This window comes from Monodelphis domestica, chromosome 3, assembly GCF_027887165.1.
Source record: "Monodelphis domestica isolate mMonDom1 chromosome 3, mMonDom1.pri, whole genome shotgun sequence".
Classification (NCBI taxonomy): Eukaryota; Metazoa; Chordata; class Mammalia; order Didelphimorphia; family Didelphidae; genus Monodelphis; species Monodelphis domestica.
Window position 1 is genome coordinate 61,507,476 of NC_077229.1, and position 19,090 is coordinate 61,526,565.

The window sequence follows — 19,090 nt, forward strand, 5'->3', positions numbered from 1 at the left end:
TGATTCTCCGATAATTTATTCAGAATTTTAATATAAACAGTTAATTGTTCAATGGTTTACACACAGCAAGATTTTTTTTTTGAATATTCAAAGGCATCTCTGTACATGTCACTGCTTGGCTCTTTGTATGAAAACATTGAAAAAAGTAATCAAGCTTTTTTTGTTATTTTGTTTTATTTTTCTGAGTTTTTTTAAAAGTTTTTTCATTTTTATTTTTTTAAACCATGGCACATTTGTTCCTTTTACACATAATTGTCAAGCTGGAGGCATCTGCAAGAGGAACTGGCATCATTCTGGGACCTGAGGAATAGGCTCCTCTCAGGGACCCCCAAGGCAACTGGGAGCCTGGCCCATCTCTTATGGGCCCAAGCCAAACTCCACTCAATACTCCTTCCAGATTCAGCCTTTGAACTGCACGCTCTCCCCCTATATACAAACCGTTGCTCTAACTCTGGAGCCATACCACCATCTCCCCTTCCTTCTTCTCCCTGATCTCAGAGACCCTGAGGTAATTTGGGGGAAGGATGGATGGGACCATTGGGAAGTATTTCCCACACAAAACCCCAACATTCTCAGCCTATATAATACAGACCTTTATAGCCTGGGAGACTCCCAGAAAGGGAGAAATATGGTCTGAGACCTTCAGGAAGCAGACAGATGCTAGGCAGCCTGCAACGGCCATGGCATGACCACATGTGGGAATGAGGGCCATGATGGGGGTGTGGCCCGTGCGATCCACCTGCCAATGCAAGGAGGCACAGTAACTGGCTCCCATGGTACCCCCTAACTAGATGGGACAGCTGACTATCCTGCTTAAGCCAAAATGAGTCTGTTTTACAGGCAGCACGGAATCCCCATTCTCAGTTTCCGCTCTGTTGTGTTCATTGTTGATGTATTTGACTTTTTAAAAAATGAATGAATTAAAGCCTGAGTAAGGCAGACTTAAGAGCTAGCCTGGGGGTGACCGGAAGAGCAGAGGACACCCTCTTCCTCTTCCTTCCCAGTAATTCTGGCCAAGGGGCCTCCCTCTGCAGCCAGGGCTGACTCCCCTCCTGCTGGTACAAAGGGGAATTCAGGACAAAGCTAAATGTCGGCTATTGAGCAACTCAAGAGACAGAAACTGATTTTTACCTTGAAGTCATTCTAGAAAAGGCCTTTTTTCCTGGGGCCTTGCTGAGGAGTCTTAATGATACAAATGCAATTAGATGGTGGTAAAACAACAAAGCTCTCAGAGCCAGAGTCACCATTCCTGCCTCATGTCCAAGCAAGGCTAGAGGAGAACAAAGCCAGTTCTGGTTGAAGTCTATAGAAAGTTGTAATTAATCTTCTCATCCCCAAAGGCATCCCACATCTTTCTCCAGCTGGTCTAACGCTTTGATTTCAAAGCATCTGGAAATAAGTACGTGGCCGAGGTTTCGTTTGGCGACTGAGGCTAGAGCCACGAGCGAGCAGAAAGATGGAAATCTTCCCTTTCCTGCTCACCGTAGCCCCTGAGAAACTAGGAAGGGGTCATCAAAACCTCATCCAAGCATACTGATGGCACAAAACTCATTCAGGAAGGATGACGGAGTCCCCACAGTCTGCTGGTCTCAGGGCTCGTTCAAGGTTTCCTTTCACCCATCCGGAGGGGAAACGTTAACTTTAGCCCTTTTTTTCCCAGAAATGAAATGAGCCAGCTGGCTATCAGAGCCCATAACCCCCATTAAATCTACTGTTTTCCAACACCATTGTGGACAAAATCTTGCCCAGCAAGTTTGGCTCAATACAGCCAAGTTTGCTGAGGGAGAATCTAATGGGATGTTGAGGCCAGAGAAAAATTGAGGTGCGCAATCATTCAAAGCTGAAGTCTACCAGCTGTCACACTTTCTCTCAGTTAGGCACCAAGAATTAACGGCAAAAAAAAAAAAACCAGCCACAGCACAGAGATCCGGCACTACCTTCCCCCTCCCAATTCTTCTCCCCCCCTTCTACCCCACTAACCCATCAGAGGAGCATCCATGCTTATGACTTCCTCAAAATACAGCTCTTAGATCCTGACCCCATTCCTGTTCGAACCCTCAGATCCAAGCAACCAGGAGAATATATTCCGTCTTGTTAAAGATGAAAGGATTTCTTTCTAGGATCCTCCCTGCTTGCAGCCAGGGGAAAGCCAAAGCTAAGTTGGAGGACTCTTCCCCACACCCACACCCCATATGCCAACTTTGTGGTTGTCTCAGTCACAACTGGGAGATTTAGTCTCAGCATCACCCAAAGCTCCCCAACTCAGCTCTGTCACCCAACTGCCCAAGGCTCCAAAGTTCACTCTGGCAAGATGCAAACATTGGCTTTCAGCAAGCCATCTGCCTACTTTTTTACTCCATTAATAAGTTTCTCCTCCCAGATCTGCATTAAAACAAGCCTAGTCCATATATCCATGCGTGCACAACTCCAAGAGAGGGGGAAGATTGAAGCAATTCTCTTGTGCACAGTATACTAGAGAAGAAGAAGAAGAAATCAAAGCTGCTATTGATTTTGGCACTGAATAATGCCTGTGGAGTATAGGCTCGATTGAACTTTCTGGCCCTTGTATGCTGAACCCAGAAGGTGGTCACTCTGCTCCAATGATCATCTGCTCTTTGTGAATTAAGAAGGGCCAGCAGAGGTCAGCTGAAGGCCAATCAACAGCCAATCCAGATAGTGCCAGTTTCCTCTTTGTTTCTATGACTATATGCTGCATTGTAAAAATTACACTTTTTAATTGCATTTTTCCATCCAAAGAATAAAATGGAAAAAAATCTATGTTGTACATTTGAGTAGAGGTCCAGCACCAAGTGCACCCAGGGGCCCAGATGGGGAAGGTGCACATGGTTTTTTAACATTGGCAATAGCTCAAGACCTGGGTAATTCTGCTCCCCATGAAGACTTTCCCCGAAATGATCAAACCAAACAACAGATTTGTACTCACAAGGCTCCAACAGGTCACTGAGACCACAAAGTTCTGGCGGAAGAATTGGATCCATTCTTGAGGGCGGGAACCAGGAGAGACATGGGATGCTTTATTACAGATGGCAACCTCCTACTGAGTCTCCCTGGGAGAAACAGCCTGGAGTAGAGCCGAACCAGACGGCAAGGTCAAAAATGATGCCCAATTTTGAAATGGTATTTTATCAAATCATGGGGTTGGGGGAAAGGCTAGAAGAGGGGGTGGGGAATGACACACATGGGGATCCCTATTCCACTCACTAGATCACATAAGAAGGGACTAGACCCTTCTATCTGAGCCTGCACACACTGACCCTACCCCACCCCCAGGGTCCCCAGCATCATCATCCACTGAATCAATCATTCTGGTTCAGACTGGGCCCAGACAAAGCTACTTCCAGTCCAAAGTTATCCATCACTGAAGACATCCTTACAAGACTGAGGTAGACTGTGACAGAAGAGGAACAAAATCATTGTACTGCATCCTCCTGCAAATTTTTCATCAATAAAAAATTGACACGCTTTTTGATTTCTTAAGAAAACAAATTTTACAGTGATTTATATTATATTAAAATAAATAAATTTTATTTTCCTAATAAGAAAACCTTTCTGAATTAGAAAAAATGCGAGAATACATCTCTCTTCTTTCCTGATAATGTAGTGTTAGGTGCTCACTACCTACAGGCTACTAGGGAAAACACAAAGCCATACCTAGATCTCCTCATGGTGACTTTTGAGGGTTCACCCTCTTCTTTTTGCACCGTTTGTCCAATCAGACCCTTGAAAATCTTTTTAAGGGCTATCATTTCTATCCTATCTGTGCAAGGGGAAATCCCCCGTGTCTTAGCCATAGGCTTTGGCCCATATATATATATATATATATATATTTTTTTTTTTTTTTACCTCTATCTCTGACCAAGAACTCATGAGGCTGGAAGGAGGATCGCTTTTACTTCTTAATCCTGTTCATAATCACAATGTTGGGAAGGAAGAAGCAGCACCCGGAAGCCTGGAGCAACAAGGCTACGGAACACCTGAGAACAAGTGGGCAAACAAAAGGGAAAGGAGAGCAGGCACCTCCACAACCTCGGGGGTGATGAGCCTTCTGAGAAACTGGACTAATGACTTTGTTCCACCCAAGCTGCCCCACTGACTTCATGAGAAACAGCTATGGGTTATAAATAGACATTACGGTCTATATTTCACAGCTCACCCTCCATCTAGGAGTCAGTCTGTACCTCTGCCAGAGCTGAGCGGTATCCAAGCCCCAGATTGAGATAGCACTGCCCTGGCCAAAGGCTGTGCCAAGGGACCAAGTCACCGTCTGGCACAGCCTTGGGAACTGCTGCTTACCCACCCACCTGCATCAAGGAGAAGACACAGAGGTGAGACCAGAGGAGAGGACGGTCTGTCATGATTGAGATCTACTGTCAAATGTGCTCTCTTCAGACACTGGATAACGTGTCCTGGCTGCTTTTTTTCTAAGAATTTGGGGAGTGGGGCTCTCCTGCATTAAAATACTTTTCTTCTAGTATTTACAGAAAACATATATGAGAGAGAGGAAGTTGGACTGGTGGGGAGGAAGGGAACATCTGAGAGAGGAGAGGAAGGAGGAGGAAATAGAGAAGAGGAAGAAGATGAGATGCATCTAGAAGCAGGAAGAACAGAGAGAGATGTGAAGAAAATGAGGAAAAGAAAAGAATGAGGAAGAGCGACAGAAGATAAGAGGTGAAAAGAGAAGAGACAGAAAGCTGGGGTAGTTTAGGTGGGGGTGACGATAAGATGAAAGGGAGGCAGAATTGGGAGAAAAAGCAGAGGAAGGGTAAGAGAAGAGTCAGAGGATGATATCTGTCCATCACACCTGCCCCCCACTGAGCCTCATCTCAGAGCTCTGGGCACGCAAGCACATGCACGCACATACACACACACACACACACACACACACACACACACACACACACTTGCACACAAACAAAATAAATCATTTCTAAAGCCTTGTCAAGTACAAACTTAACTTGTGTCTCTTGGCTCCTCAGCTAGTGATCAGCTATAATCAGTTTATTCTCAGATCAATGGGTTGCTTTCAGACCAAAGAAGCCATACCCGCAGAACACAGACCAAAAAAGCCCAAACCTAAGAATCAAAAACAGTCAATAACTTATATGAAGTTAATGTTAAAACTTAAAAAAAAAATTAAATATGTTAAAACCAACAAAGGTGTAGTCTGGGATGCCATGGGAGCAGGGGAGAAGAGAGCTAGAGACCTCCATCCAATTGACTTTACTTCCCTGGCTTTGTTTGGTCTTGAAAGGATCCCCAGCTTCTAGCTGAACCCCATTTTCTCTTCCCCCATTTTTCCAGAGATCCTGGCTCCCAGAAGACGCAATCACCAAACATAAATGAGCACGTGAGAGAGGACTGGGGGGAGGGGGTCCTCATGACAAAAACCAACGGTTGGGTGTCGTGAGTTTGCTGTCACCTCAGCAAACTAGACGAGGAGAAAGAGGCATGTGCCTGCCTCTAAGAAGTCCAACGCTCCCATGAGAATGATACAAGAGTCTCCCATTGATGTGTGTACACTGAGGGGGACACACACTCGCGATACAGACACAACATAGACACATGAGTGCCCACACACACACACAGGCGCACACACTCAAGGGTTTCAGACCCATGAAAAAGTGTGAGAGCAGCAGCTATTGGTCAATCTGAGGAACTAATATGACTGATTTGTGTTCTTTTTTTCCTTAAAAAATATCCTTCAGTCTTAAAAGAAACATTTTCTGGGGAGTATCCTGAAAAGCCTGGAATTCTGCTGGAAAAGGATTTGTGTATGGGTTTGTTTGTGGTTTGGTAGGTTGGTAGTTTCCTCCGCCCCCAATTTTAAAAGTTTTTTTCTCCACAAACAAGGGCTTTGCTTGGAGAACCCTGGACCCTGGCAAAATGTCCTGTGCTTGCAAACACAGCCAGCTGAGCTTCTTTCTGAGCTCAGGAGCTTCCCATTTGGAAGCTGTGGTGACCAGAAGGCCAGCAGCCCCAGGAGGCTTTCCCCCAGGACACGGGTTTCACAGTGAGGTCCACAGATAGCCAGGCAACACCGAGGTGGTGGCCAACGACAGAAACTAAACTCGGCATCCAAGTCATCAGACCAACAGGACCGACAGAAATGAGAAAGGGGTGAGGGGTGAGGAGAGAGTTAGGGTCTGAGTTATGTGTCAGTCACACGGTGGCAGCAATCAGAGGAATCCTGAGATTTCCGGAGGGGAAGGGGACGCCGTCCATCCGGTGAGAACATACATCAAAGCCCCAGGGAGAGGCTTAAACACTTGTCCCCAAAAGGAAATGTTAGGAAGGGTTCGACCTTGGCAAAGAGAGGATACGTCCATTCTTCTTGCCCCCATTCATGTGGGTATAAGGTATCCGTTCCTCATAGTTTCCCTTAAGGCCCAGAGATGGCCCATTGTCCCTCCCCAGGACCTCGTCTCTCTGGGAGTAAGAAGAAGGGTCCAGGGGGATGCTTTCCATGTTTTCGAAGTCCATCTCAAACTCCTCGCTCTCAGGAGGCTTGTTTTCTTCACTGTAAAAAAAGGAGACCTCCCGGAAGCTGGGGTGGAGGTCGTCTTTCAGCATCTCGATGATCTCAATGAAGGTAGGGCGCATCTTGGGGTTATACTGCCAGCACATTTGCATTAGGCTGTTCCTGGAAAAGGAGAGAGAGAGAGAGTGTGTGTCCTTTCAGACTGAGTTACCTTCCCAAGAGCATCATGGTGCAGCAGGAGTCAGAGATGCTGAGTTTGAGTTTTTGCCTTGGTCCCTTTAATAACACTGTGACCCTGGGCAAATTATTTTACTTCTACTGGACTTAGCTGCCACATTAGGAACATGAAGGGTGGGAGGGTGTTGCACAAAATGGCCTTGGTGGTTCTATCAAGCTTCGAACCTCTCCTCCTATACCCCCCCCCCTTCTGGGTATTCACAGACTGAGACTCCAGAGACTTCTAAAGAACTCAGGGCATATTGCCCCCAAGGAGGTTCCCTCCTGCTACTGACAGGCTTTCATGGGGATGACTGGGCTCCAGAATGTGTGAAGAGATAACCCAAGGGCAAGACTCTACAGTCAGATCCAGGGCAGGAGAGAGCACTTAAGTCTAAAGTAGTTTGCCATTGGCACACTTGGAAACAATAGAAATAATGGCTGTTATTCTGTTTTTTTTTTCAGGGTATCAAGTAGAATCCCAAAATGACAGGAAGCCATAACTAGAGAGACCCTGAAACACAGAATATGAGAGCTGGGAGACAGCTTTCATAGAACAGAGGATGTCAGAGCTGAAAGGACCTTTAGAACACAAAATATCAACACAGGGAGAGAACAGAATTCCAGACCTAGGAGGGCTCTTAGAACATATAATGTCAGGGTTTAGAGGGCTCTAAGAACAGAAAATGTCGGGGATAGGAAAACCCTTAGGACATGGATAATCCAAGTTAGTTCTCTCATTTTACAAAGGAAGAAAATGAGGCCCAGACAAGGCAAGAATCATGGTAGCAGGGAAAGCTCAATGTGAATTCCCAGCTTTGCTGCTCATAGCCACATGTCCATGGACAAACCAGAAGGTATGTCATCTTGTGAAAAGAATGCTGGGTCTGGAAACCACGGACTTGGGTTTGAATTCTGCCCCTAAGATAGCCTGTCAAATCGATTGCTCAGTCTAGGCTTTCTTTTTCATCCTCTATAAAATGAGAGGTCAGCTAGGTTCCTTTTTAACTCTAAAGCGTTCCTCCTTAGTCTCTCATTCTTTCTTAGCCTTTTGTGCCAAAGGGGGATAACGAATGACCCACCACCCAGCTGTATGATCCTGGGCAAGTCACCAAATTCTTTGAGTCTCAAGTTTCTACATCTGTAAAATAGGAATAATCATGCTTATGTTAGAGCAAAGGGAGCTGAACGATTAGAACAATTTACATAGTGACAACAACATGGTAGAGAAAATCAGTGTTGAGAGTCTTAAGGACATGGATCTGGTGATGATGTACCATGTGTCCAGAAGGCTGGATACAATCAAGCCATCCACCTCCCGCCAGAGGTGACGGACTCAAAGGACAGAATGATATGTGGTGATCCATATATTTGGACACAGCCAATGTAGAAATTTGTTTCACTGGGCTATATGTATCTACTCTGATGTTTAACTTTTTTTTCAATTAAGGATGGAGAGGAAAAGGGAGGGAGAGCAAAAGCATTTATATAGCACCTAATATGGACCAAGTACTGTACAAAGAGCTTCACAAGTATTATGTCATTTGATCCTCACAACAAGCCTTTGAGGTAACTGCAGCTATTATCCTCATTTTATAGATGAGGAAACTAAGGCAAACAGACGTTAAGTTATTTGTCCAGAGTCACACATCTAATGAGAGGGAGAGATAATAAACACCAGTAAAAAATAAGTTTATTAAAAATGTATTTGCATTACCTAACTCTCAGTTATAGTTCAAATCCAATCTCAGGTACTTTACTACCTAGGCAAGTCACTTAACCTCTGTTACCCTTCGTTTCCTCATGTGTAAAATAAGTTGGAAAATGAAATGGCAAAACACTCTGGTATCTTTGCCAAGAAAGCCCCAAAAGGGGCCACAAAGAGTCAGACACAACTGAAAAATGACTCAACAATTCTCAGGGTATTATGTGAGTCAAATGAGATAATGTATGTAAAACAGTACATACATGTAGAAATGTTGGCTATAGCTCTTTTTGTAGTCATAAAGAATTAGAAATCAAGGGGGGGCCTATCAACTGGGGAATGGCTGAACAAATTGTGGTACATGTTGGTGATGGAATACTATTGTGCTATAAGAAATGATGAACAGGTGATTTCAGAAAAAGCTGTAAGATCTGCATGAACTGATGCAGAGTGAAATAAGCAGAACCAGATCATTATACACAGTAACAGCAATAACTGTATGATGATCAGCTATGAAAACTTGGCTACTTTCAGCAATGCAATGATCTGAGACAATCCTGAAAGACTTATGCTAGCCACCTCCAGAGAAAGAACTGTGGAGTCAGATAGATGCAGATCAAAGCATACTATCTTGCATATCCACGTATTTTCAGTTTTATTTGGGAGTTTTGGTTCTGTATGACTTTGCTCTTATGACCAATAGGGAAGTGTGTTTTGCATAATAATAAAAGTTAAATAAAAAAGAAATGTTGGCTATTTCTTATTCTTGTGAATACCTACCTCCCAAATTTGCTCTCAGAAAAGTACTTTTAAAAAATACAGAAAGGAAATTTTTATTGCCAAAATGAGAAAGGTTAACATTATTCATAAAGCAATTTCTTTTGCTGGGTCCCATTTCAATTTCCATCTTCTCCAAACACTTACACTCTCTCTGGACAGTTATCAGGTTGGTCCAGGTACCCTCCATCCATCACAAATTTCAGGACCTGCTCATTGGACAGGCCTTGGTAAGGCTGCTCAGCCAGGCTGCTGATCTCCCATAGGACTACGCCAAAGGACCTGTGAGTAAGAGTATGAAGGCAATGGTCAGAGGGAAGGGCCAGGAACTCAGCCTTCCAGTGGACCTCCCCAAAGCTCTGAACCCCACCTCTTCCCAACTCCTTCCTGAAGTCCACAAGGTCCTGAGAGGCCCTTAGCATGGGCACCATACCCTCTTCACTTACCACACATCTGAATAGGTAGTAAAGACCCCATCCTTTAAAGATTCTGGAGCCATCCACCTCACTGGCAGCAAACCCTTGCCCCCTTTGCGATAATAATCTGTCTCATAGATGTCTCTGGTCATCCCAAAGTCTGGCAACAAACAGTTAAGAAGCTATTAGAGAGAGCTCCCACAGAGCAACTCACTCCCCCCCCCATCCAATTTCCCCAACTCCTAGTCTATCATCAATCTCTCCTCTCCTAACCACAACTTCTACATAAAAACCCTAAAAGTGCCTAATGTGGGGATCCATGAATTAAGCCTAGACACAGATTTGGGCATTTTTATTATCTGATCATGCTATTCCACTGCTGGAAAACTTTTCAGTGGCTCTTCATTGCCTTCTCAATAAAGTTCAAATTTTTCTGCCTGGCCTTCAATGCTTTCCACAATCCAATCCCACACTAAGCTTTTTAGCCTCATTTATCTCCTATGACTCTTCTCTCATGTTCTCCATGGAGGATATTGGAAAGCTCTTTGTTCCCAAAACATGCCATGAACTCTCCTGCCTCCTTGCTCTTCCTTGTGCTCTTCCACTCTTCCTGGAATTTTTTCTTTCTCTCTTGATTTCCTCTCCAGTTCATGTTGTCTCTTCCAGGAAGCCTGGTTCTGATCGCCTGGTCAATAACTCCCCTCCCCAGCTTCTCCTCGGACCCTGACTACTGCTTAGCCCCTAATGCTGGCATCATCTCTACTATGGTTAACTGGGCTGGTGTCTCAAATCACCCTATGAGCCTGGGAGCTTTATGAGGCATTGTTCTGTCCACTGGCTAGACTGAAGTGATGCGGATTAAACTTTAAAGTGTGCCATGTATAAGGTTAGTAGAGTTCCCCCTCCCCCCATAAGGAGTTGGTTGTTAAACATTTGCTACCTGGAAATGACTTTAGAAACCATATATTTGTAGGTTCATAGACTTAAAGCATCATTCCCATCCTGACCGTGTATCTGACTCCCTGGATTTTGCCATTCTATTTCAGTTGCCTTCTGATCTACTTCAGACTTCATGCCCCTGTGTGGGGCCTCTTGCTTTGTAGCTTCCTTTTGTGTGTGGGCTTCCCCTTGAGAATGGAAGTTCCTTGAGAACAGAGGCTGCCTTTCTTTTCTTTTGTATTTATATCCCTAGAGCTTAGCATGCTGCCCAGCATATAGAGCTTAATAAATGATTTCTACTTGTCTGCCTGCAAGGAACCTTAGAAGTCATTTAGTCAGGGCAACTAGGTGGCTCGATGGATAAAGAGTCAGGTCTAGAGATGGGAGGTCCTGGGTTCAAATCTAGTCTCAGTCACTTACTAGCTGTGTGACCCTGGGCAAGTCATTTAACCCCAATTTCCTATTACTGCTCTTATGCCCTTGGAACTTGTAGTATTGATTCCAAGACAGAAGGTAAGAGTTTTAAAAAGAAAAAAAAATTCACATAATCCTTTCTCATTTTGTAGATACAGAAGCTGATACCTAGAGAGGTTAATTGATTTGTCCTGGGTCACACTGGGGAAAAGGAGCAGAACTGGACTATATATTATCTAAAATTTTACTCTCTCTCAACACTGAACATAGTGGGTTCTAAATGATTTTCTACTGAATCAGAAGGAGCCAAGCAAATGCAGTTCTGACTCAAATCTAGCCTCAGATGAGTTTCTTTCTCCTGAATCCCAATAACCTACCTCCTATCTTTACAGTAAAGTCTTCAGCAACCATACAATTCCGGGCAGCAAGGTCTCTGTGAACAAATTTCTTGGCATTCAAGTAGGCCATGCCATCTGCAATCTCCACAGCCATCTGTATGATCTCCCGGAGGGTGGGAGGAGGGCGACCAGGGTTGTTCTAAAGGGAGAATAGGGGAGTGAGTGGCATAAAAACTCAGCAGAAAAGGTCCAAAAAAAGAGTTTTGTTTCCCAGGCTCTCCTTTGGACCAACTGACCTCTGCCTCTGGCCGCAGGGAACGGAGATAACTCTTCAGGTCCCCATGCACCATCAGTTCCATGACCACCAAGGTGGGCTGCCCTTTGGAGACCACTCCCAGGAGGCGGACCTGTGGGGTGAAGGCAGGTTTGGCTTAGGTAAGTGTCACTGGGCAGGGGTTGGGGATGGCGTAGGGTAGGAGTGGAGATAAGAACTTCCAAGGGAGAGAGAAGAGTCACAAAACCCAGAAGGGCTCTTAAAAGGGAGAGATGTATTAGCTCTACACCAACTCCATTTCCTGAGAATTCAGATCTATGATGGGGTATCTATGATGGTCATAGATGGGAGCTCCCTGAGAGCAGGGCCCAAACTGCTGTTCCTTTGTCTCCCTCTAGCCCTGGAGCTCCCTAGAGGCAGAGGCTGGATCTGCTTGTCTTCACTTGTCTTGCCATTAACCTTCACAGCAGAGGAGGAGGGCCCATGGTGCCTACTGAGTGATTCTTCCCCCATATATGACCCTGGATTGGAAGTACTCTTGATGCGTGTCTTAAAGCCACCACTGGCGAACACACACAGACATCACTTACCACATGATGGCAGCTGAAGCCCTTCATGACAGAAGCCTCATTCAAGAATTCAATACGCTCCCGGAGGCTGGCAGACTCATTCACCGTCTTCACGGCCACACGGGTCTCAGCCTCCCCCTTGACGATGTCCTTGGCGTTGCCCTCATAGACCATGCCAAAAGAGCCTTGGCCAAGTTCACGGAGGAGGCTGATTTTCTCTCGAGCTACTTCCCACTCGTCTGGTACATAAACTGCAACAACCCACAAAAGACCCCTGGGGTTTGTGAGATATCCACTACCCCCTTTGCAGAGTGCTTTGCAGTCCCTCTCACCCCAGAATCTCAACACAGCCCTTCAAGGTTGTGACCATTTTGTAGAAAAACAAACCAAAGCTCAGAGGGGAGACTTGCCCAAGGTCTCATAAGCTAGTTAGGGTTAAGAGCAGAACTCAGGTCAAAATCAGACTCAGAGACAGAATTGCCCTTTGAGGCCATTCATGCCAATGCCTACATTTTATGGAGGAATCACGTTTAGAAGGATGTAATCCTATGGGCAGTGGGGGGAAACGCTGGGCCTTTTAGTCTAGGGTTCTTTCTGCTATTTTTAAGTTAGAAATAGTGCCCTGGGGTAGACCCTGCTATGGTATGTGTAGAGGAAATGGATTAAAATATCTTCTTTCCTGCCTCACTTTAAAAAAGAGATCAAGAGGGTCTTCACTCCCCACAGGGTCTGGGCCATTTTGGCTGCTGGTTATAAATCACAGATTTAAAGATAGAAGGGACCTCAGAGGCCACTGAGCCCAACACCCTTGTTTTATAGGTGAGGTTACTGAGGTCCAGAAAGCCTAGGGGATTTGTCCACATTCACACAGCTACGGGAGGCCAAGGCAGGAGTGGAACTGAGGCATTCCTGGGACAATCGCCTCAAGGCTTCCTCTCAAAATGGCATCTACTCAGTCAGCAGTGGGATTTGTCCTGCATCTTTGGGGAGGGTGAAGTCTAAGTATATGGACCCTTGTCTCTTGCTCCCTGCTCCTGCTCCTGACCAGGAATGAGCTGGTAGGGGTAGAAGGTAGAGAGCACAGGTACTTTACAGAAACAGCAAGATGGAGATATGATGGAGTCCCATCGACTTCAAGTTGATGCTTTTTGGATTTTGCTCATTGGATACAGCATCACTTACAACAAACATTTTCTATTCCCATTCTAAATTCATGATTCAATGACTTCTAAGGGCAGGACTGATGTAGCCTCTAGGCTTCTCATGTGTGTTCTTGGACACAAAGAGGGTTGGATCTCTGGAGTCCAAATCGGTGGCAAGGACTCAGAACCCCAGGCCTAAGGAATGATGGGCTGAAAAAAGTGGCCAACTCTATCACCTCCTCTCATCTTCCAATCATTCCTTAAACAAATAGGAAACATATGGATTGCACACACACACACACACACACACACACACACACACACACACACACACACATGACTCAGCTGCAAGAGGAGAGGAATCAAAATTTGGCAAGTGTCCCTACGGGTCGAGGTGCTCACCATCACTGGCACTGAGGTATTCTGGATTGGAAGAAGCAAACAGGGGGCCCGTCGGTCCTTCCGTTTGCCTGCAATAAGAGGAAAGGAAAAGTCCAAGTGGTTTTCGATTCTACTCTGGAGATTGCTAGGTTCTTTGCTGAAATCCTGACGGTCACTGTATTCCTTATGTAAACCCTGGGGCTTCTGAGATTCCTTTTGAAATTCTATGGGTCATAAGATTCTTGGTAGAACCCTGTATTTGGTTAGATTTTGATGAAGGACCCTTGTGAATTCATTCATGTGAATAGTTTACTTATAGAGCCATGTAGAATGCTAGTTTTCAAGGAACCCTGTGGATAACTCAATTCTTTAGAAAGGGACAGGGTTCTGGGATCCTATAAATCACTCAGTTCTTCAGGGAATGCTACAGATTTACTGGATTCTTAATGAGAGCCTGGCTTCCTAAGTACCATTGGATCTCTTCCATTCTCTAAGATTGCAGAGGCTTGTCTTAAACCCAGGACCTTCATATTTCTGTAACATTTCAGAATAGCAGTAGCCATGCTGCCAGACCACTGGATTCTTAATAAGAGCCTGGCATTTGCCCCACTACAGAATCCTGAAGGTTGCATATTTTTCTATGGAATTCTGGGATTTCTAGGTTCCTTAAAGACAGATTCATTTTATGGGAGGCAGAGGGGAAACAGGGATAGAAACTAAACTCCCAGATAAGGAAAACCATTCTACCAATTCAGGTTAAAATCTTTTCCATAACTTCGATTTAAGAGAGTTGTCAAGAGCACCAAAAATTGGAATGCATTGGAATAGTATGTGTCAGAGGTGGGACTTAAACCAAGGTGTGCCTGGCTTCCAGGCCAGCTCTTTATCCACTACACCATATGGCCCAGCCAAATCAGAAATTATCTTCCCTTTCTTTGACCTCAGGTACAAAGGGCTATTTATTCTTTTCTATTCTCCAGTATTGTCAGTGTCAAATGTGACATATTGGTTGGTATATGGTCTCCTGGTGACCCCCATGGAAATAGAGAAACTATCTATCCTGAACTAATCCCCCAAACTCTACATACAGAAGGCACTTGATAAATGCTTACTAAGCAAATGCATAGCTGAAGGACCAGGCGTCTCCCAGTAGAAAGTCACCTTATTTTACAGTGACTACTCTCACAGTTGGAAATTGAAGCCCTGCAGGAGGCAGGCTTTGGGTTTCAGGTGGTAACAAGCAACAACAACTCAAACCTATGGAGAGTAAACTCTTCATCATTTAGGTTTTCTTGTGTGTGCTTGTGTATGTGTATCTCTGAGTGCAGCTGTGTCTCTGTTTTTTGAAAATATTTCTAGGTATTGCCCTGCCCTTCTTTTTTTCCAAAACCCTCATCTTGTCTTAGTATCAGTTCTATAACAGAAGAGGGCCAAGGGCTATGCAAATGGAGTTAAATGACCTGCCCAGGGTCATACAGCTAGGAAATGTTTGAGGCCAAATCTGAACCCAGTTCCTTCTGACTCCAGGCCTGGCACGCTATCCACTGAGTTACCTAAATTTTATTATCTCCACTTATACTCACCTCTTCTTCACAAAGACATAAATAGCTCCAACCATGCTGACCAAGAAAATGGCGATGATGACTGGACCAATGATAATTTTTGCAATATTTGATGGGACGTCTACTAAAACAAGAATGAAAAAGAAGGTAATGTTTATAATAATGTTATAATGATGTTTATAATGATTATAATAATGGAGTCCCAGGTTCAAATGCTGCCCCTCATCCTTACTAGCTATGTGACCTTGAACAAGAAATTCCATCTGTCTCAAACCCAGTTCCCTCCTCTAGAAGGTGAGAGGAAGTATCCCTTCCATCTTGGAATCTAGAGTTCTATGGTCAAACATTTTTCATGCAAGCATCATTGCTCACGAAGCCATGTACCCACCTAAAATCCCACCTTTTGCAAGGTTTTCTTGGCAGTCCTCCTTAATGCTAGAGCCTTCTTCCTGAGATTATCTCCAATTAATTCTGCATATAGCTCATCTGAATATAGTTCTTTACATTTTTTCTCCTTCATTCAAATGTAGCTCCTTGAGGACAGAGTCTGTCTGTCTGTCTGTCTGTCTCTCTTTCCTTACCTTCCACATTTGAATCAATACTATGTCTTGTTTCCAAGACTGTAGAGTGGTAAGGGCTAGACAATGGGAGTCAAGTAACTTGCCCAGGGTCATATATCTAGGAAGTGTCTGCGATCACATTTGAACCCAGGACCTCCCATCTCTAGGCCTGGCTCTCAATCCACTGAGCTACCCAGTTGCCCCTGACAGAGGCTATTTCTGCCTTTCTTTGTGCCACCAGCATTTAGCACAGTGGCTGGCCCATAGTAGTACTTAATAGGTAACAGACTGAAATTGCCCTAAATCTGACTTGTACCCCTGGGTAGCTGCCCCTGTGTAGTGTGTCTTGGGAGAGTTTCCTCTCATGTCCCTGACTCAGCTTGGACTCTCTTGGTGCTTCCTCCCTGGACGCCATAGACCTTCACTTTTGGAAGGAGCCTTAGACATCTTTGTCCAGCTTCTGAAGTTACAGGTGAGGAAACTGAGCTCTCGAGGGGTGAAGTATTTGCCCAGCCACACAGAGATCTTGTAAGTAGGAGGCAGGATAGCAGAGAAGATGGAGTTTAGAAAACCTCAATTCAAACCCTTGTGCTAAGTCTTACAGCTATGTGACTGGGCAAGTCTGTTGGATTCTTCTTCTCTTTCAAGTAAGAATATTGGCTAACAACATACAATAATATGTAGAATAGAATAAATTAGCAATATGATATCTAAGCTCGTGGAACTGCTCTGAGACTCAAATGAAACATTGGATATAAAGTATTTTGCAACCATTAAAAGGCTACATAAATGTCAGTTGCTACTATTACCATTATTAGCAACATCATTATTGGTTAAAGGTAGGGTGTTACAGTTTGTAAAGCATTTCTTTCACATAGATTGGCTCATATGATTCTCACAACCATATGAGGAAGGTGTAGTTATTATCTTTATTTTCTGGTTGAGGAAAGTGAGGCTAAAAGAGTGTTTGTTAGTGACTGGTCTAGGGCCACACAGCTAGTCCGTGTCAGAGGCAGAATCTGAACACTTTGGACTCCAAACCCATTATACTTTCCACTATTTTCTATTCTTATGCCCTTGTTGCCTATATACTTATTTGTCTAGAGTCTCTCGGTGCAGCCCAGCTTTAGTACTACCTCCTACAGGAAGTTTTCTCTGATTACTGCATGCACATGCTCTTCTCACAGCACAGACTGTTCGGGACATTCATCTGGCCATGATCATACACATCTCTATCATGAGGTTGTGAGTTGCTAGACCAAAAAATATCCGGAGTCTTGGAAGGGTTTATAGCCTCCATAGCACTGGGCACCCCGCAGGCAAGTCATTCCTGAGTGACAGAGGGAACTTACAATAATCGGCCACGTAGAAATAGGTGTGCTCAGTCCATGAACCATTTCCTGCCAAAGAGGTAGCTCGGATACGAACGGTGTAGTTGCCTGGCTGTAGACCTCGGAGTCTGCAGCCCTGTTCGTTGGCATAATGTTTGCGGGAAACACAGAGATGCAGTTCCTGATTGGGGGTAGGCAGATGTGAGATAAGGGGGAGAGGAAGAACAAGAGAGAAGTTATCTTTAATTCTTTTCTTGATTTAGTATGATCCTACAATCTCACTGCCATTAGGCTATCCACAGAAGGGCAAGGGCACCTAAACTCACCATTTTGAGCAAGTTGAGGGAGCAGCCAATAGCTCAGTGCCCAGCTGCAGGCACAGCCTCAGGCTCCCTGGAGCCCCAACTGAGCAGGATGCTTTGATAAAAAATACACTGAAGAATCTGAGAGCTGAGAACAACCTTAGAGATTATCCAGCAAAGAGAGATATCCATCTGCCTTATGCTTTCACATCCACAATAAGATCATAGATCTAGGGCTGACAGACCCTATGGGTCTACAAGTCCAACTCTCTTATTTTACAGTAGAGGAAACTCAAGCTCAGGAAGGGGCAGTGAATTGCCCAGGGTCAAAAAAGGAGTAAAGAACAGAACCCAGGGGCTCTCAGCTCCCAAATCCAGCACTCTATTCACAATGTCACGATGTTTTCTATGATTTCATAGAAGTCCTTAGAAGGCAGACAAGGAAGGGATTATTATTAAAGTCCAGAGGCCCAGTTTTGACATTTACTACCTGTGGCACCTTGGGCAAGCCACTTTGCCTTAGTTACCTCATCTGTAAAATGGGGATGAGGACTCCTAATTTATCTACTTCATCATTTTTGCAGGAAAAGTTCTTCACAAGACAAAAAGTACTTTGTAAGTGGCAGCTAGTGCCTCTCCTCTAAGATTACCTGCCAGTTATTCTCTTTACGTTTTATATGCCAGGTTATTTATGGGTTATAGGTACAGGATAGGTAGGTGGCACAATGGACAGGGCACTCAGCCTGAAATTCAGGGAGACTCATCTTCTTGAATTTGAATTCGGCCTTAGACACTAACAAATCACCTAGCCCTCATCTGGGAAATGAGCTGGAGAAGGAAATGGCAAACTACTCTAGTATTTCTGCAAAAAAAAAAAAATCCCAATGGGGTCAAGAAGGATCAGATACGACTGAAATAGCAAAAAGAGCCAAATTTACAGGTTGCTTTTCCCATTAAAATGTGGCAGTCTGGTTTTGTTCTTCTTTGTACACCCAGCACTCAGTCGAGGATATTCTGTACAGGGCTTGGTAAGACTACACACTTAAATTCCTGTTGCATGACTGACTGACTGACTTCCAGGTGCTGGAGCTGAGATGCCCCAGTCTACGGCAGACCAGAACTTGGGAAGAAAATGTGAATGGGAGAAAAAAAGAGCCTGAAACCTATCCCAAACACAGAGCATGTGACCCTGCTCACTAGCAAGAAAATCAACCAGAAAAACAACTCTGTTGAAAGGTAACACTCTTCCAGGTAGAATCAGTCATGGACCAGAGGACAGAAGCTGAATACAAGGTAGTCACCAGCAGCAGCCATCCTGGGACAGCCCCAGGAGAGATCCCCCAGGGGGCTGTGAGCAGAGACAAAGGAGGACCAGATTAAGTTTCAGCCCTGAAAATCAGCTAAACCAGCCATTGAGCCTTTTGGCTTAGAGCAACATTGTTTTGGAGTTGAAAGTTCTGTCATTTCCTGATCTAACTCAATCCCATCTTCTCAAGATTTCCCCTTCTACTGCCTTCTCACTCTCATTTATCTTCAGTCTCTCCCTTGTCTATTGGCTCCTTCCCTACTGCCTACACACACATCCTATCCTCAAAAAAATGTCCATCTATTCCCACTAACTACCGTATTATATCATTTCTCCCTTTTGTGGCTAAACACATTTTG

General features: G+C 44.6%; 1 protein-coding gene across 4 annotated transcripts in view; it reads right to left on the reverse strand.

The window, feature by feature from the left end:
• Positions 1-19,090, reverse strand: part of INSR (insulin receptor) — a 162,326-nt gene continuing 143,236 nt past the window's right edge. For 2 of the 4 annotated variants that reach the window (XM_007489570.3, XM_007489568.3), the window contains 9 exons: positions 17,145-17,304; positions 15,254-15,353; positions 13,692-13,759; positions 12,169-12,398; positions 11,601-11,711; positions 11,344-11,503; positions 9,644-9,773; positions 9,345-9,479; positions 1-6,661 (listed from right to left, as the gene is read on the reverse strand). In XM_007489570.3, coding sequence (XP_007489632.1) covers positions 6,307-6,661; positions 9,345-9,479; positions 9,644-9,773; positions 11,344-11,503; positions 11,601-11,711; positions 12,169-12,398; positions 13,692-13,759; positions 15,254-15,353; positions 17,145-17,304 — 1,449 coding nt within the window. In that variant the 3' untranslated portion in view covers positions 1-6,306. Of the gene's footprint in view, positions 6,662-9,344; positions 9,480-9,643; positions 9,774-11,343; positions 11,504-11,600; positions 11,712-12,168; positions 12,399-13,691; positions 13,760-15,253; positions 15,357-17,144; positions 17,305-19,090 lie in introns of all 4 variants that reach the window. The other 2 variants (XM_007489569.3, XM_001377535.5) reach the window with 1 other exon arrangement.